Here is a 27,121-nt window from a genome sequence, read left to right as displayed (position 1 = left end):
AAGAATCAAGAGTCAAGAGTCTCTTGTTGGTTTTTGTATCCAGTGCTTTAGTCAGAATTGATTTATCCATTCCAAAAATTTCCCCATGAGGGCAACTGCTCCTCTAATGCTTCTGCAAAAGGACAGGTATTGCCAAGACATTCTTTTCCGTGCTGTAAAAAATAAGTTGGGAGGTATAAAAAGCAGTTGTGCATCTTGCCAGACATCTCCGTGCAGCTCAGAGGAGCACAGAGGAGAGCTCATCAGCTGTGCAGGGCTCTGCCATGCCAGTGGGGCTCCGTGCTGCTGCTGGTGACCCATGCTGTTGGTGCCCATCTCCCAGGTGAAGTACCACGGGCCTTTCAGGTTGGAAACCTTCCCAAATGAGGCACCACAATCTCTGCAGGCCCTTCTGCAGTTCCCACACAACAAGATCCATTCCAGCTTTCATCCTTTCTTTCATTTAAGTCGTTCTAATCAAAGATATTATTTTCCCTGCCATTCTTCCCATGGCAACAGCACCCCTGCCCAGCTCAAGTGATGCATATCAGGTGTGCCTGGCAGGCAGAAGTTGTGGTCTGCCCCATACCTCCCTTTTGTTTTGCATAACTGAGGAGCGAGGAGGCATGCAAAGGGCTTGGACCTCGGCATGCCTTGTGCAGGAGGCAGCACACTGTCCCCATGGGTGCATAAGCCATGGCCTTTGTTTTTGCCTTCCCTGCAGACCTGAAACCCAGCGCTGCCGTCTGCCAGAAACAAGGCCCTTCATTCACGAGAAATGACCCCAGCTAAAAAAGAAGCCTCGTGCCCACAGAAGTGTTTTGTGCATCTAGAAGGCAATAAACTCTGCATGTAGCTCAGGCACAGGCAAATCCCACAGTGGTTTGGGTAGGCTTCTGTTAATTGCATGTGGGGAGAATTTCATCTTTGCTCCTTTTTTTGGGTTGTTTTTCTGGATTTCCCCCCACTCCCTCGCTGGGCGAGCCTGCACAGTGCTGTGCTGTGTTGTGCACAGATATTCACTCTGGCTGGAAAGCCAGGACAGGTCCCAAAAAGAGACAGAGCTGTTAGAAAGGTCGTGCCCAAACTGGAGGCTGGGCTAATTAGCTGGAACATTGCTGCTCTAAAATGGTCGCTCTATTTTGGGACTGGAGTTGAAAGTAGCAGTGCCCAGCATTGTAGAGAGCTGCCAGGTGCTTGGGAACTTGTGCTCTCTGCTGTGCTGTATCGTGTGGAGGAGACTTAAATGCCACAGATGGGTGCTTAAATGCAGGAGGAAGACTTTAGGGCACTGTGTTTGCCCTACGTACATTTGTTGCCTTTAAGTTTTCCAGGGAAGGAATAAGAATATGTGGCTAATAAAAAAAAAATAATAATAATATTTTTTTTTTACTAAAAATATCCAGAATTATATGTGTGATAATAAAGTTTATGCACATAATTTTACTTTTTTTGTGAAATTCAGGTCATCTTTAACAGCCATGGGCAGCCTGGAGCCCAGAGAGGTGGCACATATGCATCTATACGTGTTAGTGCAGGCAGGCCTGGCTAATCCATAGCCCAAATAAACAGGAACAACTGTGTTGAGACAAGTTCTGAGATCCCAGTGGCACAAGCTGAAGTGAATTAATGATGCTTTTTCTTTTTCTTCCTTTTTCTGTCCTCCTCAGGTGGAAGAAAGCTACTCTGCAGGCAGCCCTTCGAAAGGCCTTTTCTCCAAAGGGCTCCAGAACCGACCTTCCAGTCCTGTTTCTGCCCCTGTGAGATCCAAACATAGCCCCGGCTCACCCAAAACAGTCTTCCCCTTCCCCTACCAGGAGTCTCCCCCACGCTCCCCACGCCGAATGAGCTTCAGTGGGATCTTCAGGTCCTCCTCCAAAGAGTCCTCCCCCAATTCTAACCCGTCTACCTCTCCTGGGGGCATCAAGTTTTTCTCCAGATCAAGAAAAAGTAAGAAATTGCTCATGTTATTTCAGGAAGATACACAGTACCTCTGGGCTTGGCCCATTCTTTACCTGCGGTAGTGAAGTAAGTGCAGATGAGGCATGTGCTAATTGTTCATTATTGCTTTCACTGACCGTGTGTTTGGGGTTTTTTTGGCTGGCGAGTAGGGAATGACTTCTGCAGGACACCTGCACAGAGCTGAGGAGGGAAATCACGCTTCAAAGCTTTGCTTAGGAATCCTGCTCCCATGTCAGGGGGAGTTTCCCAAGCAGTTTCACCAGGGCTGGTTGGGTGTCAGCTCCAGGGCTCAAGAAGAGCTCGACCAGTCGTGGGGTTTGTGGTGGAGGTGGGCACAGAAGGGATCTCATCTCAGGAGCTGAGGGAGGCTTGCCTCTGTAGTCTCCATGGAGAATTTCAGCAGGTTTTTAATTGGTATCTCTTTGCCCTATTGTTGGGGAAAAAGAGAAGCTTTGACTAGGTAGCAATAAATGGTACGTGTTTCTGATCAAATGACCACTAAGGGGGTGTTTGAGCTCCTTTACTACATGAAAGATGTGGCAGACCTCCATGGTTCAGAGCAGTTGCCCACTTTGCATCAGGAATAAATTTTGCTTCTTCACCATCACGGGGACTAATATACCATTTCTCCAACTCAGAAATGAGCAGGGTTGAGAAAGGGCTTTGATTTTTAGGCTTTTTATTGGGTAAAGGTTCCCAGTGCTGATCTCCAAGCAGTTGTGGCCACTCTGCCTAGGGAAAATTGGCTGTAGGAAGGGGACTGAGTTACAGGGGAAAGAGAGGAATGACATCATGCCACTGAAGGTGCTGGACTGTCAGACTTTTCTTTCTGTTAACAGAAGAAATAACTTAATGATATATTTTTTGTCAAATCTTCTGAGACAATGCAGGTGCAGAATTAGCGATGCAAATAGCAAATGTGGCTGTATGTTTACTGCAAAGTGTTGATAATTTTCTGTGGCTTATAAATAGTGTAGAAGCACCTTCATCATCAGGATTTCTCTTCAAAATGCTGGCTTTAATCAGAACAAATAATTTCATAGTGATTTCTGCACACATGAACACAGCTACACAAACCCGTATTGGATTTTTCTTTTTGTTTATCTGTTTATTCTGCTGCAGCTTAGTTGAAATGGCACCTTTTCCAGTCCTTGCCTATCTCTGAAACACCCTCAGGAGACTGAAAGCAGGAGAGTCAGTGTTTCTGAAGGACACCAACTGAACTGCAAGCATCATTCTATTCAAGGGCATTTGTTCTTCTCCACTTAAAGTTTAAACACGCTATTTATGCTCCCCTTTTTCTCAAGCCTCACAACATTAAAGATCATTTGAGCTCTGTTTGCTGGTACATATAGGTTTCAATGTTGCACAGGCAGTATGGAGCTGACTCAGTGGACCCAGAAGAGCTTGCTCCTGCATCAATACACACTGCATAGCAAAGCCATCGTGTGACGTTTTGACTAAGTTATCCAAGCAAATAGCACCGCTTAAGTCTGATCCTAGCTAGGTACATCAGAATATTAAATAAAGAAATCTTCCAGTAGTCAGCAAAATCCTTTTGATAAGGTCACATCACTGTCTCAGGGACAGGCTTGGAACGGGGCCATGCTATTTCTGAGCTAACAGAAGATCCCCATGACCCTGCTACTCCAGGGACCATTGCAGGAATTGTGCTGGGCTTGGGTGTCTGTGGTCTTTCGTTTTTAGGGCCTCTTGCAAAGAGTGAGTTGATTAAAATTTGTATTAAAATTGATAATTTGATATTAGGAAGAACTTTACTGAAAGGGTTGTTAGGCATTGGAATGGGCTGCCCAGGGAAGTGGTTGAGTCACCATCCCTGGAGGTCTTTAAGAGATGTTTAGATGTTGAACTTAGTGATATGGTTTAGTGGAGGACTTGTTAGTGTTAGGTCAGAGGTTGGACTAGGTGATCTTGGAGGTCTCTTCCAACCTAGACGATTCTGTGATTCTGTGATAACTTGTCTCATTCTGCAGTTTTTTGTTTTTTTTTTAATCTGCAGAGCAATCTGTACCAGGTGCTTTCACATCGTTAAGCTCTCTTACAGAGACACTTAATGCAGATACATGCTCTTCACCCTGTCACGTTAAAGTAGATTTTATTCACAATGTGCTAAACAGGGGTTGGTAATGAATTACACTCTTAGGGTGTACTATATTCAACTGAATTGTATTTAACAAACACTTCTCAGGACTTCAGGAAACTTATGAAAGCCAATAGTTTTGTTGTGTTATGTAGTTTTTCACAGGCAAAACTTTTACATTCTGCTGTGTGGCAAAGAAAGAATAACCCTAAGTACCATGAAGCACTAAGTTAATTGGCTAAGTCCCACTCAAAGCAAAGTCTGTGTAGGCCGAGCAGCATTTTCTGAGTGACAAGACTTCTCAGAGACCCCTCAGACCAGATATTTCAGACCTTTGTGCAGGTGCCAAGCTGCAGAGCTCTGAGAAGAGCTAAAACAGCACATGGCTACGTTTCTGAAGCTATCTGAATGCTTCACTGCTCAGAATTGCCACATCTTATGTGATTAAAATCCCATTTTCTCAAGGAGCTTGGGACACCCATGCTAAAAGTGAAGGGGGGTTAGGTTGCTTTATTTCTTCTGAAAATGACAGCGTGCTGAAATCACATGGACTTGCTGTGCTTGCCTGCTGTTACAGGTGATCAGCTGCTGGCACTGGGTTAATACTATTGAACTGAAATGGGTTAATACTATTAAAATGAAATGAAGTTAAACGTGTGCTGGGATGCATTAGGAGGAGCATCGCCAGCAGGTCGAGGGAGGTGATCCTCCCTCTTCTCAACACTGGTGGGACACATCTGTAGGGCTGGGTCCAGCTCTGGGCTCCCCAGTACAAGACGATCAGGGACATACTGGAGTGAGCCTAGTGAAGGGTCATTAGGTTGGTTGGGGTTGGAGCACATGGTATAGGGGGAAAAGGAGGAGAAGACCTTTTAGCTGTCATTAGTTACCTATCGGGAGTTTATGGAGAAAACAGAGCCAAGGCCTGTCAAGAATGCACAACAGAAGGACAGGAGTCACCAAGGGAAGCTTCAGGCAGATATAAGCCAAATGTTCTTGATGGTGGTGACTTGGCATTGAAGCAGGCAACCAGAGGGCTGTAAAATTGCTTCCTTGCGGATTTTAATAGTGCAACAGGACGAGGCACCCCTACCAGAAGTTGCAGCCCTGCTTTGAGCAGGGGCTGGACCAGAGACTACCAGATGCCCGTCCCAGCCTCAGCTGCTCTGTGAAATTCGGCACTGGAGCCTTTCCTTCTGATTTATAGCATATCTGCACTTACCCAGGCAATCCACAACTGAAAAATGCACCAGGTAAAAGCCCACAGGGTTTGTAGATTTTTTTTTTTCCTCGCTTTACTTGAACTGAGCCCATCCAATGCTCCTTCCCCTATTATCTTGGAGCAGTATGTGAGGGAAGTATATGCCATCTTCATTGTAAATAACATCCCCCGTCTTTCCTCCACTTCCTCCTCCCACGCCTTGTTCAAAACACGGACTAACCTGTTACTCTGTGTATTCCTTGTTTTTCTTGGAAGCAACTTCTTCCTAGCTTGTTTTCATTTCAAAGGCTATGTGCGACATTTGCAGTGTTTTCTTTCCCATGTAGCTGCTCTTTTCCCAGTGAAGTTATTTTGCCACTCGAATATATGCAGTTCAGCAAGGATATTAATGGTTAGGACAATATTAAAGCAGAAAGTGATCTGCAGACATGAGGTTTAAAACATTTTCCAGTGTGAGGCTAGGAGTTTAAAGCATTTGCTCATCTTTAATATTTTTTCTCTCTCTCTGGCAATAACCAAAAGCTCATCTTTGTGTCTTTTCCTTTTGGTTACCCCAGTTCAACAGCTGGCCACAGCCCCATGACTGACCTAAATAACTGTCTTGAAGTGAAAGATACCTTCCTGCAAAAAGTATTCAGCTGTATGCACAGCTTTGAAACAGCAAGCTACAGGCTGGGGCTTCACGCCCGGTGTCCCACCTTTGAAAAGGCAGTAGATGCTCCAGATGCATTGGCCCCTCCTGATGGAAGCTCAACTGAATTCTTTTCATTGGGATTTGTTCTTGGGTCCCAGCACTGCCCCTTTGGTTCAGGAATTTCAGAACAGCAAAGCCCAAGGCAGCACCTCATGTATAGAAGTAAAGCAAACTAAGGTGATCCAAAGTAAATGTGGGAGGATGACCTGCACTGGCAGAAAACACAATTCAGCCTACATTTTTCCATGGTCTTGCGTGAGCTCTCACCTCAGAAATAATACACGTACAAGTAAATCAGGAGAGCATCACTTTACCGAGTGGAAATTAGGGAGCTATCCCTGCAGATATGTTAAAATCAAATACCAGGAAAGTTTTTAATAAAAGTACATGGCTGTGTGAGATTTAACTCATTAAAAATGAAGCTTTCTACCAGGGCTGAATGCCCTCTCTGAAGGACAGCAGGACATTTTCCAATCCTGCTTCCTGTTCCAAAAATACCAGTCAAAGTAGCAGCAATAATCACAGCACATTGATGGCACTACCAATTTTAACAGCAAAGGAAATCAATTAAAAGGTTTCCATTGACCTAAGCTTTGGGCTTTGTTGGTTGGGATCAAAACATAAGTTAGCACAGGATTAAAGGCTGCTTACGGACTGTTGTATCTAAAATTACACAGCTTTCAAACACCTTGAAGTTGGTGCTCAGAGCTGAATAACAGTGAACGTGCACGGTATGTGAGGAAGGAAATGCTTTTCAATACAAGATTTTGATTTTCTGCTTTCTCTTAGTAAATATATATATTTTTTTGCATCTGAAATTCAGTGCTATTAACCATAGTACATAACATAATCAATAAGGAGGGGTCCTGGTGCTCCAGTACTAAAGGACCAGAAAGGTTTCTTTTTTCCTTTTTTTTTTTTTTTTTTTTTGGAGAACGTCGTGTGGTTAGAATACGCCATCTGTAAGGAAATAAAACTGTACTAGTTTTTACCCATAGATGGAGCCAGTGGCTCTCATTTCCAATAGCCCAGGAAAGAAATGGGGGAAAAAGCCTACAGGGTTTCATGTTGCCACATTCAGCTCTGCAACCTTGAAGGCCTCCTGACCGTGGCACATCAGTACTGAAGCTTTTCTTCACACGTTCATGCAATTCACAGCTCCAAGATTTTACTCCATATTCATGATATTTAAGTAATAATTTGCAGTGAAGTGGCATTTTGGTCAGATACAGGCATGAGGTGCCAGGCACGGACATCGCATGTATCATTGGATCAAGCTGGCTGCCCACCATTACTCTGTAGGAATCTCCTTCTCATGCCATACAGGATGCGAGGAGATACATCCCTCCTACAAGCTTCTGAGGTCTATGTTTATATTTTTCTTTGCTAAATCAATGCATTCGACCGATAGTCTGGAACCCTCCTGCTCTTTGGACTACAACTGTAGAGACACATCAACTTGCATTGGGACATTGGATAGCTGGGGCCACTTTCACCTTCAGTTTTTCAGCCTGTGTCCGTGGTTCCCCTGCCTTCTGGACCTGCAGGCGGGTGGGATGCTGGAGGGAAATGCCATGTGGCAGCTTCGGTGTCTGGCTGTGATTGCCCTCATGCCTGCTGCATAGGACTGGATGGTGCAGTCTCATCCAACATCATCCTGTAAAGCCTAGGAAAGGAGCAGAGCCATTTCTGTCTTCCTCTCCTTCCCTGCACTGCTGCACAGATACATCTAATCATAATTTTTCAAGTTTGCTTTGCCAACAGAGGCAGGGGACTTAACACAATTCATTTCAGTCTTGTCTACATGAGAAAAATGACTTTTTGCAGACAACATGTGTCAGCAGCACGGCTGCAGCTGAACTGGTGCCACAGACAGCTTCCCGTGGCCAAAGACCAGCCACATTCAGCCCCGGTTCCTCTGCCAGTTACTGACATCTGCTGTCAACAGCAGACGATTTTTCTGGTTAGAATGTGCCCATTGTGATTGGTCTTAATTTATCTGGAGAAATTTTTCAATGCCTTTCCCATTTCACCTTAGTTTACCCATGGTCAGTGTTACCTGTAATCCGCATAGGTGGAGCACGCCCAGCATACTTTTGTATTCTACACTGCTCATTCTAGGCAGAAAGGATTTTTCAGACTGTCTTCAAACTGCTAGTTGCTTAGATGAAATGATGCAAAAAAAAAAAAAAAAAAAAAAGAAAAAAAAAAAAAGGAAAAATTTTCAGTCTAACTTTCATTGGTAGGGTATGCAATGGACCTGGGACCAGAGTCATTCCCATTTTCTCTCTTTCTTGGGATTTGAACTATGGATCATGCTATAAATGGTTACTTTTGGTAACTAAACAAGATTTTATTTCTTGTGATGTACAGAGAAGTCAGTGACCTTAGTTTTATGTTTATTCTTTTAGAGACTGCTGCTGGCATGCAGGGGAAAGAGAAATTCCCAAATTTCCAATCAGTAAAATAATGCTTTCCACATTTATTTTAATATGAAATATACATATAGAAAATGTACAGTTTGAGCATCTCTAAAGGTTGCTGAACCCTGGTGGCCTTTCATGGCTCATCTCCTTCAAGTCCTCGTGTAAGGAAGGTTTGCAGGGCAGTGCTCTCTTGCAAGCAGCTTTGTTTCCCCACAGACGGTAATGCAAGCAAAAGTAAAGCTGAAAAGAGAGTTTTGAAGTCTCAAAGTGTTAGACAGTAAACCATTTGGAAATAATTTGTGTATTTCTTTTAAACTATCTCTAGTTTAAAAACCCAGGAAAACATGTAGGGCAGATTTTCAAATATACTTAGGTGTCTAATTTCCATTGAGATCAATCATTTCAGAATTTAGTCCCTAGGCTAGTTCTTGGTTTTAAGTAGTGGAGAAATCCTGTTCTGTTTATTTTAGTAGCTTTGTTCACATACTTAGTATTAAGTGCATCACTTTATCTGAAGCTTAGTGAGCACTAGTCATGATCTCAGTGAAACTGCATTGTGCATCCAGTGTCTTACGATACATAGTTCGAGTCTGAAGTGTTACCACCCAGTTAAGGTATCAAAGCCAAACTTTATATATATCGTAAGTTCTCAGAGTGCTCTTCTTCATAGATAAAGCCCATGGAAAATGCCTCAAAAATGCATGATAAATGTTGAATCAATCAGTTCTCTGATCTGGAAAAATAGGGAATGAAAAAACTTGATTACAGGGCAAAAAATGCGTAGTTTGGGGGGTATAGTGTGTGTAGTAAAGTAAGTATAGTTAAATTTTAGACTCAGTCCAGCGGCCAGTAGTTCTTACATAGCCCTTGCTGAATCAGTGTGGGTTTTGATTGAGGTGGGGCTGAAAGAAAACATTATTTTTTTTTTAAAAAAGGAATAATAATGATGGTATTGTGAGATGTTGCTCACTCACAGTGCTAGGTTAAAGGTTGGACTAGATGATCTTTGAGGTCTTTTCTAACCTAAATGATTCTGTGATTCTATGACTATATGAATGCAGTGACATGAGAAAGGCCTTTGACATTTGGTATTGGTTAGGAATTACCAGTAGTTTTCTAAGATGCCCTTAGCAAAGGTGGTGGAGGCAACTTCAATACAGCAAGATGCATGACTCAGTGGGCTGAGAGCTGTGGACACCCAGTCCAGCTTCTGCTGTAGTAAATTTCAGTTCTACTTTTTCTGTGGTCTTTCAGGGAAGACGTTTCTCCCATTTCTAGTAGGCCATTTTCATGAGAAGTAGGCACAGGCAGACACCACAGACTGGCAGCTGAGCTGGTATAAACCATCACATGAGCTCACAGCAGCTGCTTCAGTAAAAGGTCACTTCCAGCAGTCACCAGAAGAGTCGTGAATTGGGCAAGGAGAGCCTATATCACCCATGTTAGTTCAGTCAGTGGTTGGATCACCTAGAGCAACTTGTGTAGTCATCATCCAACTACGAAGTCATCGTTGGCCCATTTGGTGTGTACAGAAAAATTAAATGCAGATGGGATACTGGGATGAGGGGATGTGGAAAAGCACAGAAGTTCTCTTCTAGTATAAAGCTCTGCAAAGCACCAGGCTTCGGATTTTTTCCCCATTGCCATGCTAAGGCAAATATCAGACTGGATTAGGAGATCTAGCGTAAAGCCTTTCTGTACCTGCAGTTTTACGGAGGTGAAAGGGCAGTGGAAATTGTGTAATACTAAAGTTATGCCAGCCTCACTGATCTACTAATTTCTATGCTCCCGAATCTGTGTACTGGAGGTAAGTCTGTCCATGCTGCTCTTTATTTCACTAAAGTAAGCTCACGTTTGCTTTTGTCAAAGCAGAGGAGGACAAGGACGACAGTTTTTAAAATTAAATGGTTTAGGATTTTCTAGCCAGGTGAGTTAATTGGTTTGGATTTTATTGGGCTTAAAATAATGAACACATCAGCTGGAGGAGGCTAGAAGTCCTGTTCTTAGTTTAAAATAAGGAGAGGACAGGCAAGGTCTTGTGCTGATGTCAGAAAATGAGTCTTGAGTCTATTTTTTGTACACTGATCTAAGAATGGCACCCAAGCATCAGGACCTCTAAAAAAGTTTGTTTGAATCATGTATCCTCTCAGCAGGCTAATACATGTTTTGGGAGCCAGTAACTGTTATTGTGGGAGCTCTGATAATCCAGCAAACCTTCTGACACGTTTCCCTGGCATGGTGTGGGACAGACATACCGAACGAAGGACAACACTGTCCAGAGAACCCAAATCAGGTTCAGAAAAGTCTTGTGTTAGTCACAGGAACACACATGCACATTATCTGGCGCTCCGTGCTCCTCAAAGTACGCATTATTCTGGGCTTTCATGGTGGGGTTTGCACAATGCTCGGAAGCACTAACAGTGGTTTGCCAGCCAGGGTATGCAGTGGTTGGTGCTGCAAAATGCAAAGGATGGGGCATCAAGATGAGAATGAATTGTAGTTATAGTGTAAAGCTGGGAAAAGCAAACATGCTGTAAGTGATTGTAATTTAGAGAGTAATTTCCTGAACAGTGACCTTTCTGAAGGGAAGATTTTAGTCTGTAGTCACCTGTGTGCCATGAGTAATAATCTGTAATTGGTATTCTCTGCCAGTAGCTTTCTCTTTGATCCACTTTCAGGATGCTGGAGTTTGTTATCTGGCTAAACAGCCAAACCAACGCATCTGTAGAGCACTGCTGGAAAGGTCCAAATGTCAAAACCGAACTGTTTTATGACAATCACAGGAACACTGAGCCCGCATGGAGCTTATGAAGGTCCCCGTGCCTGGGAACTCCAGGATGGATCAGCAGCCCTCCTTCCCATCTGGGCTGGCTGGTTCTATTATGGGGCGCTGAGTGTTTAATGAAATCCAAATAGGATCTCTCTTATTTTAGCTTCAAAACAAAGAATGTATTGTGGGCTTTTTTGTTTGCTTGTTAAATTATTTTGAAGCTTGACTCCAGGTTCCTACAAGCGTGATTTGATAGGCAGCTTCTGCAGATTGCAAAAGGGTTTTCTTTGTAGCTTGCTTCCTGCAGCATCTCCTGCTGGTATGGCTCTCAGCGACTGAATTGGAAGAGCAGCTCTGAGAGCCCCATGTAGGTGTGTGATGCAGGACTGTGGTGACAAGTGTGTGTGGGTGGCTGTGCCAGGCAGTGTCACACTGCAAAGCCCAAAATGCATCTCCCTGGGAGCTCGTAGACAACCACGAAACATAGGTGCCCTCCTGTGGGCATCCTGCTGCTCCTCTTTGCTGTACGGAGAGGCTGGGATTGCGCCATGTGCCTCTGGATGCTTTGCTTTAGGTTTTGAGCAGGATGCTAAGGACCCTTTATTATACTTTTTTTTCCCTTTGCTTCCAAACCCATTCAAACAGTGAGGGCTAAAAGCACCCATCCCTCTAATGTATGTAGCTGTAGTGATTTCTGGAGTTGTTCAGGAAACCAAGTCCTCCTCTCGTAGTCCCAGGAGGGTCTGTCACTGCCACCAGTGGGGTCAGGATGTAGCCCATTAATATGAAGATGGACATTTAATTGCATTGACAAGTACCTGTGCCCTAAGACAATTCATTCCTGCTGGGGAAGTCGTGCAGAGGCAAGCCATCCATCTTACGTTCATCAGCGAATGCCGTTATTTGGGAATCCGGAGCATTTCAGGGGCGTTGTAAATGTTTGTGCTGAACCACCTGCATGCACGGGGCAGAAGGTTTGGTGTCAGATTTGTTTGCTTAACCTCAGTATAAGATTTCCGTAGCTCTTAATGTTCACGATCTTTTCCCGGATCAGTTTAATGGTGAGTGAGCTGCGTGTAGCAACCTGACCCAACACCTCAGCAGGACGACAGTGCTGCAGTTAGGGGGTTTCTTTCCCTCACCACTGCATCCCCCGCAGAGCCCAATGGGCAGCCCCCGAACCGTGGAGGCTCCTTCTGCCTCCCACCCCACCTGGCAGCCTCCGCACCAGAGGCCAAAACCACCTTTAGTCCATGCCAAAAAAAGCGCCACGTCTAAATGCTACAAGGTCAAGACTTTCTGGACTGGGATGGGTAAGAATTGCACATGAGCTAACACTTAATACTGACCCGAGAGGAGCTGCACGTGGCACATAGTGCCTGCGTTATTTATGATGTGTTTAACATCTACACGAAGCACCTGCTGCCTTCATGTTTCCTGCAGAAACACTGGGCAGCATTAGGCACAGAGCAGCCACCTCATGCCAAAAGGTTTCTCCAAGACTGAAGTCACAAACAGCAGCTGGAACACGTAGCCAGGTAATAAATATAGTGCTTTGGCTCAGGGTGTGCAGGTCCTTAGTACAACAGCAGGTGACTGCAATGCAGCGCTGGCCTAAACTTGTTTGGGAAAGTGAGTTCAAAAATGAATCGACGTAAGCATTTAGATGAGTGGTTAGCTGAATTTTTTCATCTTTCAGAAGAAAGCACTGCTGCTGCCAGTGAAGGTAATTAAAGTGCAGCTTCTACCCCTGTGAAAGTCCAATTCTGCTGTCTTACATGCAATTAAAGCAACTGATTTGCTACAGCTGCCTTTCTGAGAGAGTGGCACAGGGAAAGATTTGACCATTGCATTTGACAACTTATTCTAACACATTGGAACCGTCTCCAGACTTGGCTGCTTAGAGTTAATAGTGTAAATCCTTGCTGAGAGATCTGTTAAGAAGCTGGGTGACTTGAAAATATAGAACCTTTTAATTAAGAAAAGCCAAAATAGAAGGGAAAAAAATGAAATTTTTTGAATAATTTCAGTGATATTTGCTCATCACCCATATGATGGTGGTGAGCAACAAGGAATAGTTTCCTGTGTGGGCTCTTAAGAGTTGGTTTTAGTCCTTCAGAGCCAGAGCAAAGCCCTACTTCCTATGCCATCAAAGGCACTCTCACTGACAAAAGCCTCGTCATGACCCTTCCCTCCTAAAAACATAAATAGTTGTTGGTGAGGATTAGCATCTGACATCTCATATGCTCATTGGTGTTCACGGAAAGCTTTCAAGCAAACGGTGGGGATTAGCGCAAACCATTTTGTACAGCTGCCCAGACTGTGTTCAGTCAGAAGCCCAGTCTGCAGAAAAAAATTGGGAATTATCAGCAAATTCTTAGTAGTGGTAAGCAAAGACAGGCAGGGATCAGTGTTCTGAACTTAGAAAAACAATCAAAGCCAGGGCTATGGGGTAACAGATAGGGGCTCTGTTGCAGTGGTTAGGAACATTTTTCTTTTCCCTGGTTTCCGTTGTTGTAGAAACAAAGACTGAGAAAGAAGCTGAGATTTAACATTCTCCTTACTTATATCAATGTATTTAATTAATAGCCACCCCTCTGGTATTCTTTAGCGCTGGGCCATAATTCCTTCATGTTTGTTTGACCATTGTGAATTGATGCTCCCAGAGTATCCAGACCATTGGGACAAAGAATGTGTAAAAAACATCACAGTATGAAAAAAAAAAAAAGTACCATATATGTATGCAGTCAGATAAACCCTGAACTACAAGTCCTTAAAGCCAAGATATTTCTCTGGGGAGAGGGGGAGTCCCCTGAACTTTTGGGGTTGGTGTGGAGCTGCTGTGCGAGGGAGATTTCGTTATGGAGCTTTCTGTCCCCTGCCCCATGGTGATGCGTTGTCCTCTAACCACGCACTTTAGGGGTGAGAAAGGGAAATCTCAGATATTTTTTTAAGGGCGTAAATGCTCTTGGGTACTCAAGGATGATAACTGCTCTGGGATTGTGCCAGCCTTGGGGGATGGTGATGGAGGAGCATTACAGAAGGAGCAATTTGGGGTAAGGTACCTTGTTATGCACTACCACAGAGGGAGCTGGAGAAGGTCAGGATGGCCACGGCCACCTCAGTGATCCAGGAAAGTTTCTGTGGCACTGGGAGGCAGCAAGGTAGAGGACAGGGGGGTGTAAGTCTTTAGGAAGCTGGCCCTAGGTCAGCTCTTGCTCCAGCTGCAGTTTCTTGGCACGAGATTTGTTATTAAGACAAGTCAGTGCAATTAAATCCAATTAAAGTCAAACAAGCTGCTGGTGAGTGTTGGTCAGATGTGTGTGGGGGTGTTGAGCCAGGTTTTAGGGATAAGTTTTGAGGCACCAGACAGTCTTCAAGCACCTGTGGAAAAGCAGTGTCTGCCCACTGCTAGAAGTGTTTAAAGAAGCGATCAGAAGGCCTGTACCTTTCAGGAATCCCACCACCATTTTCACTCCTTTACTCTCTCGTTGCATTTTGTATTTATGAAGAGCCACGCAGGTGGGAGGACAGCATTTGTCTGCGCACTCATGCGTGTTAAATGGGAATCGCCACACGCCAGCTTCTGCATCTTCAAAGCCGGTGAGTGCTCTTACGTCTCCTAGCCACAAGAGGCTTGTGGAAGGCAACAGCAAGAGGCATTGCTACCAAACGAGCCTGATCAGGCAGTGCTATCATTCTTTCCACTGTGTATTGCTGTGGCTTTGTCCATCCCAGTGTTAAAGCTTGACAAGAAGAGAGGTGGTGTTCACAGGGGCTTGCGGGCATCAGTCAGAGGGAGTTACAATATTGTAGCAGCCCTGTGGGTCTGGGGCACCGGGGTTTGGAATGGGATTGCTGAAAGAGACGAGTCTGGGTGCTGTTGGCTGCTCGTGTATTGAAAGGCGGTGAAGTTATTAAGCAAATAAAACAAGTTGCACTAAAGAAAGTACCCAAATAGCACATCATTTCCTTTGGAAAATAACCCTGCGGTGTGCTGAGATCTGCTGCAGCAGAGCGCAGGGATAACTGTGCATCGTTCCTCACTTAGGAGACATGTCAGGAACCAGACTGGAAAAATGACCTGTAGTGGACTTTTTAATTCTCTGCCATCTAGCTGCCGGGAAGAGGAGTTTTGAGATTTTGTATATGTGCTTCAGTTCTGTTTCTGTTCTGCCTGAAGCCCTCTCTCAAGTCCCTCCAAATTCTTTACCATAAAAGATTATAAAACACTACAGCACTTCACTAAACGGCATCCAGATCTGTTTCTGCACAAGGCATATTTGGAGCAGGACAGCAATAAAGGGAAAGACTGGGAAAAAATCACTTCCCCCTGGAGTAGCTGGATTTTTGCCATCAGTGAAACCTGGAATCCACCCACTGTAATGAACAATTAGCAGGTACTTAATAATGCTCTTTTTTTCCCCAGGATCCACAGATACCCAGCGTAATGAGTTACTGTAAGCAGCCCCTAAAAAGCAATGTTAAATCTCTCTGAGGTCTGCTTTGGAGGCCACAGTGAGACGGCTGCGTGAGCCTTGGCTGTGGCAAATGCAAAGCATAAAATGCTGTCACTGGGACAAGCTAAAGAAGGAGCTGAGTCTTAATCATATAAACAGATCCTCATATACTTTCCCCATGATATATTATAAAGTGCTTATATAACTGAAAAGATTAACCTTGGAGAAAAAGAAGGATAGAAAAATATTTTTATGACTTCTTATTTATGGCTGTACGACGGTTGAAGAATTACTTCGCATTTTACAAAGCCAAAAAGTAGGGGAGGAGAGAAGAGGAGAGCTCTGAATAAGGACAGATATTTGCATGGCTCTCAGAATATTAAAGAAAACCCCAAATCCTGAGGAGTTATTGCTGTCAAATGCAGACACGCAAGCAAATCCTTGAACGGAGCGGGGCTCAGTATCCAGGCAACGTCAACATTTTTTTGTTAAGCTACTGCCAGCGCTGCTGACGGCTCTCGCCACTTTATGGTCACATTAAAGAAGAAAATGCCTGACATCACTGAAATTCTTAGAAATTAATTTCTCATCCGTCCAGCAGATGCGAGGCTCGGCAATGCACAGCACATGCACGTCTTGCTAAAAGGCAGAGTGTGCAGGGGAAGAAAAACCTTTGGCAAGTGTGTGGCTGGGAGGCCGTGTGGGTGCCTTGTTTCTCTGTAATTGAGGCATTTTTTTTCCCCCAGAGTTTCTTATCCTCTCCCTTGGACGCAGGCACTGGCTGTGCATTAGGGACTTGATCGCATTTGATTGAGAGGTTTATCAGCAGCTTCTGCCTCTGTCCTGTAGGCTGCAGGATTAGAGAAGCCCTTTGCCACACTAAGAAAGCTTCCACCTCTTTTTTCCTCCTCCTGTTTGCATAGCGCAAAACCAAGTGGCTAAATGAGGTTAGAAACCTCGTTAACACACTAATAACACTAAGATGCTAAGGGATGAAGTCTTACAGGGCTGGGGGGGGTGGGGGGCACCGAGGGCATTGGGCCTGCTGGGCCTAGTGCCGCAAGGCTTCAGGGACTGTGCTGCAGGATGGGGAAGAAAGGGTCCCCAGGTTGCTGCTGCTTCCCCAAAATACAAGCTGTCCGTGCTGGGTGGTGCTGTAGCAGAGCCATGTCTTTCCTCAGGGCTGGGAAGTCAGAGATGTGTGTGAAAACTGACTTGCCAGCTGGGTCTCTCAGGCCACACTGGTCTCTGTGTTTGCCTCATCCCAGGCCGAGCCATTGCTTGATTTTGGTGTTTGCCTTTTGAGCACACAAGCCAGTGATGGATATAGTTATCCCCAGTCAAGCAGCAGCCTAATAACAGAGCTGAGAATAAAACTGGAGTCTCCAAACTCCTCACTCAGCCCCATTTCAGTGCCCCTCGCTCCCTTCCTCTGCCCTCTCTGTCAGTATTTTATTATGACTGGAAACTGCCTACTTGGTTTACAGGAATATGTTGCCTGGAGCCATCATTTCTGTTCCTGTCTGTTAGCACAGAGGTTTTAATATTTTTTGCTCCAGTCACACACAAATAATATGACTGGCAGACTTGCCAGGCCTTATTGCTAGCTGCTTAGGTGGTGACAGGGACTTTTTTTTTTTTTTTTCCACAAATGTGTGTTAAGTAATAATAACAACAAAAGCATTCCATCTGATAGGGTTTTCCAGGCTGTTTTAGGCACCCTGGTCTCTGAGAGCCAGGATCACACCAACCTGCATCACAGGAAGCTCCTAGCTCGGTGTAGGACAAGTGTCCCCGAAGGCAGAGACACTCACAGGGGGGACTAAGGATGCAGAATGCTTTTGGGGGCGACACCGAAATTCAAGAACAGGGCTTTGTGCTGTTAGAGATAACCAGAGCTTTTGTTGCTGTAACACCAGATTTCTGCTTTGATTCTTGATGTGGAATTTAAACTGATTAATTATGTTGCAGCTACTTTGTGTGGTGCTTTCTACTTTAAGGACTCAAGCCTCTACACAAAGGCAGTCCTTGGAGAAGATTTGGGAATCTGATGGCACCATACAACAAGTTCTGGTCATCCGTGGTGCTTGTTTGGGTCACTTTCAAATGAGTTTTATGAGGTGAAAATAGTAGTGTGTTTGGCCCAGAGCGTTGCCAAGCTGAATCACCATTAAACAAGATTTCATGGCTCCAGAAGTCTCTTCTCAATTTGAGGCCCAATGTGGTTTAATGAAGTAGGAAAATATGCTGGTTGGAAGCTAAGCGTTGGCCTGGGAACTGAGTTGAGCTGGGGTCAGCCTGAGAACTGGTACCTGTCCTCTGATTCTTGAGAGCATCTTAAGAATTAAATAGCCAAGGAAGGGTTGCACAAGGAGTTACTGTTGTCTCTTGCCCACTCCATCTCTGGGGCACTCTCCCAGGGACACAATCAATAGCCTTTACGTTCCCTTCCCTTATTGGAGCAGTTGTGAAAAGGTTTCAGACTCCTTTTCTCCTGTCTGTGCAGAGTGGCAGGGTTGGATTTTCCAGGAATATTCTCTTAGTGCATTGTTGCTCCCAAGTTTCCATCCCTCCTGCCATCTAGGCATAAAGAAACACACAAAAAGCCTTCCCTAGGTCATGTCTACACTGGTCCCAGCCAACCCACGGAGATTTTTCACACGGCCCTAAATATAGCATCTCTGAACTGAACGCTGTTTGCTATTTTCATGTGCAAAGTGAATAAAGGTGGAACTTGGTACAACCCAAGTCATCCCACGCTGTCCCATCATCCACTCCCATCCTGCAGTCACAGCAGCTTACCAGCTGGATGCTGTGGATGTGTTGGATGCCTTTTTCCAAGTTACTTGTCTGCCAATTGCACGAATTGGTAGAATTATCAAGAAATTGGGGCTTGGATGGCTTCTAGCTCATTGTGGACATTGAAACAGTGCCAACTTTTCTTTACATGTGCTCCATCTCAGTCTTTGTTCCTTCTGTACCCTGGCAGTTTGCTAAGGTCCCTCGATTGCCATGTCAGTAAACTGTAGGATCTGTCTTTCTCACTGTGCTTTCATTTCTCAAAAAATCAGTAAAGTTTCTGTGACCAACAAAATTGCTATGTTTGATCTGGGTGCAAAAATCTCGTGGGGGAAAAAAAAAAAGACGTAAAGAGAAACCAGAAAAATGTTGAATGATTTCTCTTCCAGACCTCATGTATGTGATAATGAACGTTTCCTCCTCTACACTTCCATCTGCTCTGGCAGATCTGCAGTAATCTGGGCAACTAATTGTAGTAATCTCCTTGGAGCTTGGCCATGTGAGACAGCCACCTCACGCACACAGTGCTTTAAAGCCGTGTGAACAATGTGTCGTGTTCTTGCAAAGGAAGGAGCCGAGCCACCGAGTCCAACAGATCTCCGTCGTCTTCTCTTCCTCTCCAGCCTCGTGCCAGCCTGCTAGGGGACTTTCGGAAAGGCACTTCTTCCTGGGCAAAGAAGCTGCAATCCCTGATGCTCACCTCCTTTCTGCTGGAGATCAAAAGGTGCTCTGGGAGGTCTAGATGGTGGTGGTGTTTCCTGAGATGTTCATCTCAAGCTGTTAGCAGGGCCAATTTGTCTGTTCAATTATTCTTGGCATTAAAGTATGCAACGTGCTTGGTTTCATTCCCTTGCTTGCAAATCACGATGCTTTAGAATCATTAATTCATAGAAAAAGGGTTACAAAAGGTAAGGGTAGAAAAATGAGGACAGATCTTAGGATTTTGTGCAGTTGTGTTTGATTTTTTTTTCCAAATTCTTTGTGTTCTTTGTTAACCAGCAAGTGAAGATCTGCTGTATTTGTTAGGGGTGGCTTGAACAAGCAGACTGGGGGAGCTGGCTGCACTGCAAAGATGCCACACAAGGGGTGGATTTCAGTGCAGCCCATGCCTGCACATGGTGGATTCCTGCCTTTCTGCTGTAATCCCCTGGCTGGAGCAGTCCCCCTTTGTAATGACAGCACAGGGCTGGATGATCTGTTCGGAATTTCCCCTTTTGGCATCACGCCTGTGTTTAGTTCACAGGATTGGGATCTAGGCCAGCGTGATGTCCTCGGTGGTTCATGTAAATATGCAGTCGGTAGCTATACAATAAGTAGGCAAAGTTCCTCCTGTAGGTACCTAGGTTTGTCATTGGGATTTTGTGAGCGTAGCGTTTGAGTTCAGTGAATAATTTGGATCATCTCCGGTCTACAGAGTTTGAGTTCAGAGAGTAATTCAAATCATCTCTGGTCTACAGCTACAAGACTCTGCTTTCACTGTCAACAAAATTGGGTTGTTAATAGCGAATGGAAAATGTTCGTTCTGTATAAACACCACATTAGAGGCCATCTGTAGTAATTTGAGCATGGTCCTCAGGTTCTCACCCATCACTGCAGCAGCCAAGGGCAGGAGAGGCAGCGTCTGGAAATTCCTTCGCCCTTTGGAGACTGGAGGTTGGGAGCTCAAGGGGAAAGGTTTGTCCCTCTGGAATTGGCTGCTCTCGTGCAGCTGAACACAATGAGACCCCTCTTCCATCACTGAAAAACTGGAGCATCGTCAGTGATGTTGCTGGAGCCAGGAACAAGGAAGGCTTCTCCAGTGTTAGCTTCTAGCTAAGCATTTTGCTTTTCAAGGTGTGGTTCAGTTTTCTCTTTAGTCAGTGTTGTCTGTGTTGTTCCACATGTCTAATAGGATGCTTGTCACTGTCTCTAATTTTATGTGTATAATATATATAGTCTCTTGTATCCACTGTGGCAGAGGAGGGGATCATTTGTGGGATGACTGTCAACCCCAAAGTTGCACTGTTTGCATTTTTTATTGTTAGGGAACACTGAAGATTATTTTCAACCTAAAATAGCAGATAATAATAATGCCAAGCCAGGAAAAGAGTCTATTTGTCATCTTATTTTATGTGTAAGTAAATTTCTTGGCTTCTGCTGTCAGATTCAGCTGCTTTTTGTGGGGAGCAAAGGGATAGAGAACTTGAAATGACTTTGAAATCTCAACTCCCTGTCTACATTTTAGGATGAGGGCATTGCTTCACTTGTGCATGTTTGTCACCGAGAGCTGTATTTTATGATAACTGTGCCAGCACAAATGTTTAAACTGCAGTAAATGTGTGTGAAGCTGTTTTATTGGTAATGTTCTTACTAGCTCATGAATTGCAAATGTAGGAGTTGTGCCTGTACAGGGAAGGGATGCTGGCTGGGTTAGTGTAAGGCTGATGTCTGAGGATGTCTCCTAAGGTAAAATCAGTGGAGGACTATGTTTCTGTGGAGTTGTGGTGCTGTGATTTTTAGCCTCCTGTGTTTTGGGGTGTTCATTATGGGATATTGATATGGATTTCACTCTCCGGGTGCAGGCCACCCCTAATGTAGGAGTTTCTTGAAGTCATTTCTGCCTCTATTCATTTGCTGTCATTCAGTTTGCAGCCTATTCAGTGCTGGCTGAAAGAGCTTTTTTGGCGTTTAAACTGAAGGGGATGTTTTGTTCAGCCCCACAATGCCCGGTACAACTTTAACACCACTCAGTCTGCTCTGTCCTGCACAAGCAGTGAGGAACTGGAAAAGAGAAAAGAAGAAGAAGAGGACAAAAAGGGGATATGTGAGTTCCAGTGAATCCTACCTCCGTCTCAAGGCTTTGTGGGTGGACATGGTTGAAAGACTTGATCAAAGCAAGGAGGAAGAGAAGCAAGAAGAGATGAGAAAAGCACGAGTGGAAAAATATTTCTGAAGAACTTCATTGTCTCTACTATTTTATTGCAGAAGTTACTGCTGAGATATTTTCCTTTAGCTGAGAACTTACTAAATTTTAGGAGCTGCATTTGTCACACCAGACATCCTGTAATTACTGGGTCAAATACAGTTTTGCTGTTTTGAGCACAGCCAGATTGTAGCATGTATAAGAACAGCTCCATTTTTCACATTGCAAACTGAAATTGCCAAGAAAGGGAGTGCTGCAGACATATGCCCCACGGTTTATTAGTAGGATGGGGGGAAATGATAAAATTATCATATTCATCAGTCCTAAATCATTGGTCTTTTGGGGTAGGTGCTCTAAGCCTTACTAGAAATCCAGAAATCACCACTATGCCAACACTGCTATCACCATTACTCCTACTCCTGCTGGTTCATATTATAAGCTCTGGAAAGGTAGGATAGAAAAACACAACCAAGACGCCAGGATGTAATTTATAAGTAATTTACCAAGTGATCTGGGGAACCCAGAGTGCACCTGGGGGAATTCTAAAAATAAGTAAAATTTAACTTTCAGATTTTTCAAAACCAATTTAGTGCCAGCTTGACAGCTTCAGAGATTGAAATCTTTCTTAATTTACAGTGAAAGCAGCATGAAGTATTATTAAAAAAGGGGATAAAGACAAAAACTCATTACAGTGAAACACTTGGTTATGATTATGGAAAGTAATTGAGCCCAGCTTGGAGTCATAAACTTGCAATTCTTTTATGGGGTGTGAGCTGGACTTGGACCAGATGTAGAAAGTGGTAGTTTGTATTTCCCTTTGAAAATGCAGGCTTGTATGGTCTGTCCAACTGGTGTGCAAATGTTGTTCGGCAAACATACTCTTTATTATTGTGCATTGCATCACTTTTAATTTTGAGCTCTTTTTTTTCTTTTTAATAGCAGAGATCTCTTTTACACATTTCTCTGTATGTTATTTTGAAATACTTTCCAAAATTGCTCTTTATATGAAATACAGTTGAAGTTAAAACCAGTCTGGTCTTATGAGACTTGTTACACGTCCTGGTACCGGTGGCAATAATAGGAAATTGTAATTCTGAGAACATCTGCGTGTAGAATTGAGAAGAGAAATTTAGAAAAATTCGAGTTTAGGGAAATTTTTAAGGAGAACAATGTAGAGAAATGTGATACATGTAAAAATGCAAATGTGAATCATGTTTTGCTCTTCTAAGGGTGGATCTGACCTTTCTTTGATTTCTATGAGCAGTGACAGAATTTCTGAACATGCTAAGTTTTAGCATCAAGGAAAGTGAAATACTTGGGTTTGTTGATTTGCAGTCTGCAGCCAGATGAAGCTTTAATTGTCACATATTCTTTTTAGCCTTCCCATTTTAAACCAAAGAAGATCTTAAATCTGGAGGAGGAAAACATTGCTTTCTTTTCATTTTCATGCAGGGAATACCCAATAAAACTCACCGTTCCCCCTACCTGCCCTGCGCTCTGCTGCTGCATTTGTATATCTGGTTAAATCTCTATTAAAAAGGCAGGCGTGGAAATGGTTCCAAACATGAGCTCTCCAAGAATTTTCACCACAGCACAGAATTTACACCTCTATGAGATGGATGAATCAGGTCATGTCTCAAACTCTGAGAGGTGGTCAGACAGCCCGTGCTGCTTGCACTCAGTTCCTGAAATGCCATTTTCCATATTTCCCATCAGGGCAGGAGACCAAATCTTAACAAACCCCAGTTCTACCTCATTGAAAAAATCTTTGCATAGCATTCAGAGGTGGGAATATTTTGCTATGTTTGTGCCTGAAGAGTCATGTTAAATTGCTGATGGGGTGATGGGATACACAAGGTGCTTTTCTCCTCAGACAAGAGGAACTGGAAAGCAAGGAGCATCAAGAAGAGGCCATGGACGGGGCTTTCTTGGTTTGGATTGCAGGCAGCTACTGCCATGAGACTCCTCTCCTTATGTGGCCTCATGCATCAAAGGGAAAAATAGTGGAAGGCTTGTCTCTCTAGTTTGCGTGCTGCAGCCTCTCTTTTAAAAAGAATACAGCTGGTTTAAGGGGATGGAGGGCTGGGTTGAGCAGGGGAGGGTGTTGCAGGACAGGTTGGGAACACAGGTGGTTGATGGGGCCAAGACAAACCTTGGTGTAAGGGAGTTTTGCAGAAGTGGGGTCTTTTTTAGCTGCAGAGCCTTTTTTTGGGCTCTCTTGTAGACCTGACACTGGGCCATCGAGGTAGAGCTTAGAGGAACAGCGGAACAGTGTAAGTGGAAAGGGACAGTGTAATTCTTCTACATTAAAGAAACATGATGTACTATAACTAATTTGGGAGCTTTTAAGTAGCTTGACAAGAGTCAACTTCATGGTTGTTTGGAAGGAATTTGTGTTTTCAGTCTCCAGAATGTAGATGGCCCCAAAGGAGCTCTTTGAAGCCCAGCTTTTTATTATTAGTTTTATAAGATCCTTCCACCAGAGTCATTAAGAGGATGTAGTATCTGGTGTAAATATGGTAGGATCTGTTAGACCATTAGCTGTGGGAGACAAAATGATCATACTCAAAACACTTAGTGCTTTTTTAACAAATTACTGTGAAATTCGGTTGTTAAACACTATTGTTTCATTTTCTGGTAGCTCTGTGCAGAAACATGAGGGCCTTGCTGCTTTCCCCAATTAGGGGGAATGAGCCCTCCTGGTGCAACGGCCCTGCATGAAGAGGTCACCAGTTACTATTTATCGTTGGCCTCTACTAAAATGGGGGTTGTTTCTGTGCTGAAGCAATACCAATTTTTATCCCATTAAAAAGGGATTTACATTTTTTGGTTTCTGATGACATTAAGCTCTTCTCAGCAGTCCTTTGGCCACTGGAGGAGGAGGAATGTTTTTCAAAGGAGGGGAAACTTGAGGTCCAGATTGCTTCGGTGTTGTGGGCAGCATTGCTTGTGTTTTTGGCTAAGTAAAGACTGGAAAGAGGACTTGATAACTGTCTTCAAATATGTAGAGGGCTGCTCCAGAGCAGAAGGGAACAATCTGTTCTCCGTACGCACAGTGAATAACACAAGAAGCAGTGGGCTTAAATCGCAGCAAGGAATAATCAGTTTTGCCATTGGGGAACTGTTTCTCAAACAGAAAAGGCTTATGAAGGTCATAACTCTCGTGGAAGTGGGTTGAGAGCTGGCCCATGACACGTGCCCATGGGGACAGCCAGAGCTTGCCCCACTAGGGCTGCAGACCCACTCGTGGTGCCACCAGTGGGGCAGAATGAAGGGAAGGGACAGCGAAAATCATGCTTGCAGAAGTAAATGTGATGGTCACACAAGGCCAGACAGGGTGGGAAGAGCTTGACACTTGTTACAATTATGCAAAGAAAAAAATAATAAAAAAATTGAGGTAGCACCAACACTTTCTCCTCCCAATCCCGAACCACCTCTCATTGCTCCCCCTGCTTCCTCTTTGCACTGGGTGAGCAGTGAGCCCCAAGCGAGCAGCTGGAAAAAGGTTTTGATAAAGCACTGGTATGTTAGGCTTTTTTATACCAAAGTTTGTTACCTGGTGTAAAGCACTTCACATGCAGACCTGAAATGTGGCTAGCGCCATGAAGGTAGGGGTGAAAGGAAGTAGGAGACAAGTCAGGAGGGGAAATGCTGGGAAAAAAAAACTTAAATTTTAGCTCCTTATGTGGCTATTATGAGAGCTGAGTCTGCAAGATGATGTCTTGTTAATTTCATTTATTCTTTTGTTTGATAGGTGGAAGGACAAAGGTGCCCTCTGTATAGGCTTCTTCTGTGTTCTCCATAGGGTAGACTGAGGGAAGTCCCTGGTAGCTGAGGATGCCAGAGGGCTCTGCTGTCACCTCTGCACCTTCACTCTGGGTCCCTGAAGTCCTGGGACATGCTTGCATTGATGCCTTGGTGACAATGATCTTTCTGGGAGACCAAAGCTCACAAGAAATCTGTGCTGATAAAGGTATTTTCTCCATTATTCATGGCCATTTTTTTCTTTTCCTTTCTAATGACATTAAGTCCCATGAGCAATCATGAGCACAAAGAAAAATCTATGCTTCTTTGGAGAACTAAAATGTGGTATAACCTTTAATTCTTCCTAGGAATTAAAAAGATAAGATTCTCATTTCTCTAGATTACAAGACGAGGGGTTGGTTTTAGAAAGATCTGAGCCTTAAGTTCTGGTGATATCCAGAGGAAAGACTGGCACTCTGTGTCTTCAAGGTAAAGCTTTTTATTTAACAGAACATTTTCTGCAATCGTAGGAAGGTTGGCTGTGATAGTTTGACCATGCCTTGGGTTGTGCCTGCGCCCCTTTCCACCTGCTCAAGATCTAGCCCACGCTGCTCAACCCTTTCCTAAAATAAACAGCTCCAACCTTACAGACTCAGAGCCTACTGTAATACACCCCTGTCTGTAGGGGTGAGCAACAGCCTTGTGAATGCTTGCCTGATGGAAAAGACTACAAAGCAGATTTCAGTTGTGTTGCAAACAGCCGTCCTGTGTTTGCAAACAGCAGCTTTGACCAAGGCAATCTATGCAGAGCATATGGATATGCATAGCACAGGGAGGGCATGTCACTGGAGAATGTCCAGCCCATAGCTCCGGCTATGGTTTCCAGAAAGTATCAGCCTTCTTTTTATGAACTGGCAGCCACTCGTTCCCATTAAGCTGTTAGTCATTAGTCACAGAGGGCCGGGCGCTTCTGAGCTCATCGATAGGCAGCTGGGTCGGGCTGTCCCTGTGAAGACCTCGCGCACATGAATCAAAATAGTTGGGTGATGTCATGTCACGGTGTGTGTGTGCCCGGGCCGCCCAGTGCCAGGAATTGTCTGTATAGGGGTGGTTTCCTTTTACAGCCTTTTTAAAGAGTCATCATGCCAAGCTGCACATGACAATTCCCTTCAAGAGGGCTTGTGGTGCCTTTGCGCAGTTAGTGTTTTCTAAACGGGGGAGCTTAGCAGGCGCTCGCTGACCCTTTCCGCATGAGCTGATCTGCTGGGAAATGTTGTTTCACTCTCTGAGGCTTCTGACAGCCACCAGCTGCAGGCTGGGCAGACTTTGAGCCTCTCCCGGTATCCGCAGCAGCTCGCAGGCAGCTCCTGTGCGCTGGGATTAAGGCTGGAAGCACCTCGCCTGCAGGTTCTGCCATCCTGCTGGGGAGCCTCCCTCCACCAAGACTACAACCAAGCACCTTGAGGCTGAATTTCCAGAAAGCTGTCCTTTTTTTTTGTAACCACACGGTCTTCCTGGAGTTTTATTTTCTCGCACGTGGGCATTGGGTACAGGGGACACCTTTCCCTGCCCCTCGCTCTGCCTTTGGATCAGAGCTGTGAGTTTTTTCTTCGATATTGGGCATGACCGACAGCTGCTGCTGCGTGGGCGCATGCTGCAGCTCATGAAGCGTTTTGGGAGTTTTAGAGGGAGCAAGAAGAGAAAGGAGCAGTGCAAAACCTTGGAGAGGCGCCGGTCCGATCCTCGTGGCCTCTTAGGTAGGGCCCGGCGGCGCGACCCGTCCAGAAGGCAGAGATGCCAGTCTTTGGGAGAGGGCAGCGTGGGGTGTCGGGTAATCGAGCAACAATTTCGTGCTTCCTAATTCCACTGACTGAATTGTGCAGTTGTTGTATCGGGATTAGTTATATGTTACTTTGCACCAGGGGTGAACATCTGAGCTGACGCTTGTAGCACACAGAAATAAGCTTTAGAAAAGGAGTGATATTACAGTAAACCTCACGGTAAACTCTATGAAATCCATTCAAAAGGGTGTGTTGACTGTATATTTCAGACTAATGTTATT

At 44.5% G+C, this 27,121-nt stretch overlaps 1 protein-coding gene across 2 annotated transcripts in view; it reads left to right on the top strand.

The window, feature by feature from the left end:
* The window catches only part of PRKAG2 (protein kinase AMP-activated non-catalytic subunit gamma 2), a 216,917-nt gene that overhangs the window by 76,765 nt on the left and 113,031 nt on the right, over nucleotides 1–27,121 (top strand). The window contains exon 3 of one of the 2 annotated variants that reach the window (XM_050708643.1): nucleotides 1,650–1,929. In XM_050708643.1, the coding sequence (XP_050564600.1) occupies nucleotides 1,650–1,929 (280 nt within the window). Of the gene's footprint in view, nucleotides 1–1,649; nucleotides 1,930–26,707; nucleotides 26,817–27,121 lie in introns of those variants that run through there. The other variant, XM_035554357.1, reaches the window with a different exon arrangement.

The sequence above is a fragment of the Cygnus atratus genome, chromosome 2, assembly GCF_013377495.2.
Source record: "Cygnus atratus isolate AKBS03 ecotype Queensland, Australia chromosome 2, CAtr_DNAZoo_HiC_assembly, whole genome shotgun sequence".
Lineage (NCBI taxonomy): Eukaryota > Metazoa > Chordata > Aves > Anseriformes > Anatidae > Cygnus > Cygnus atratus.
Note: the sequence above shows the minus strand (reverse complement) of the source record. Positions and strands in the feature narration are given on the sequence as shown.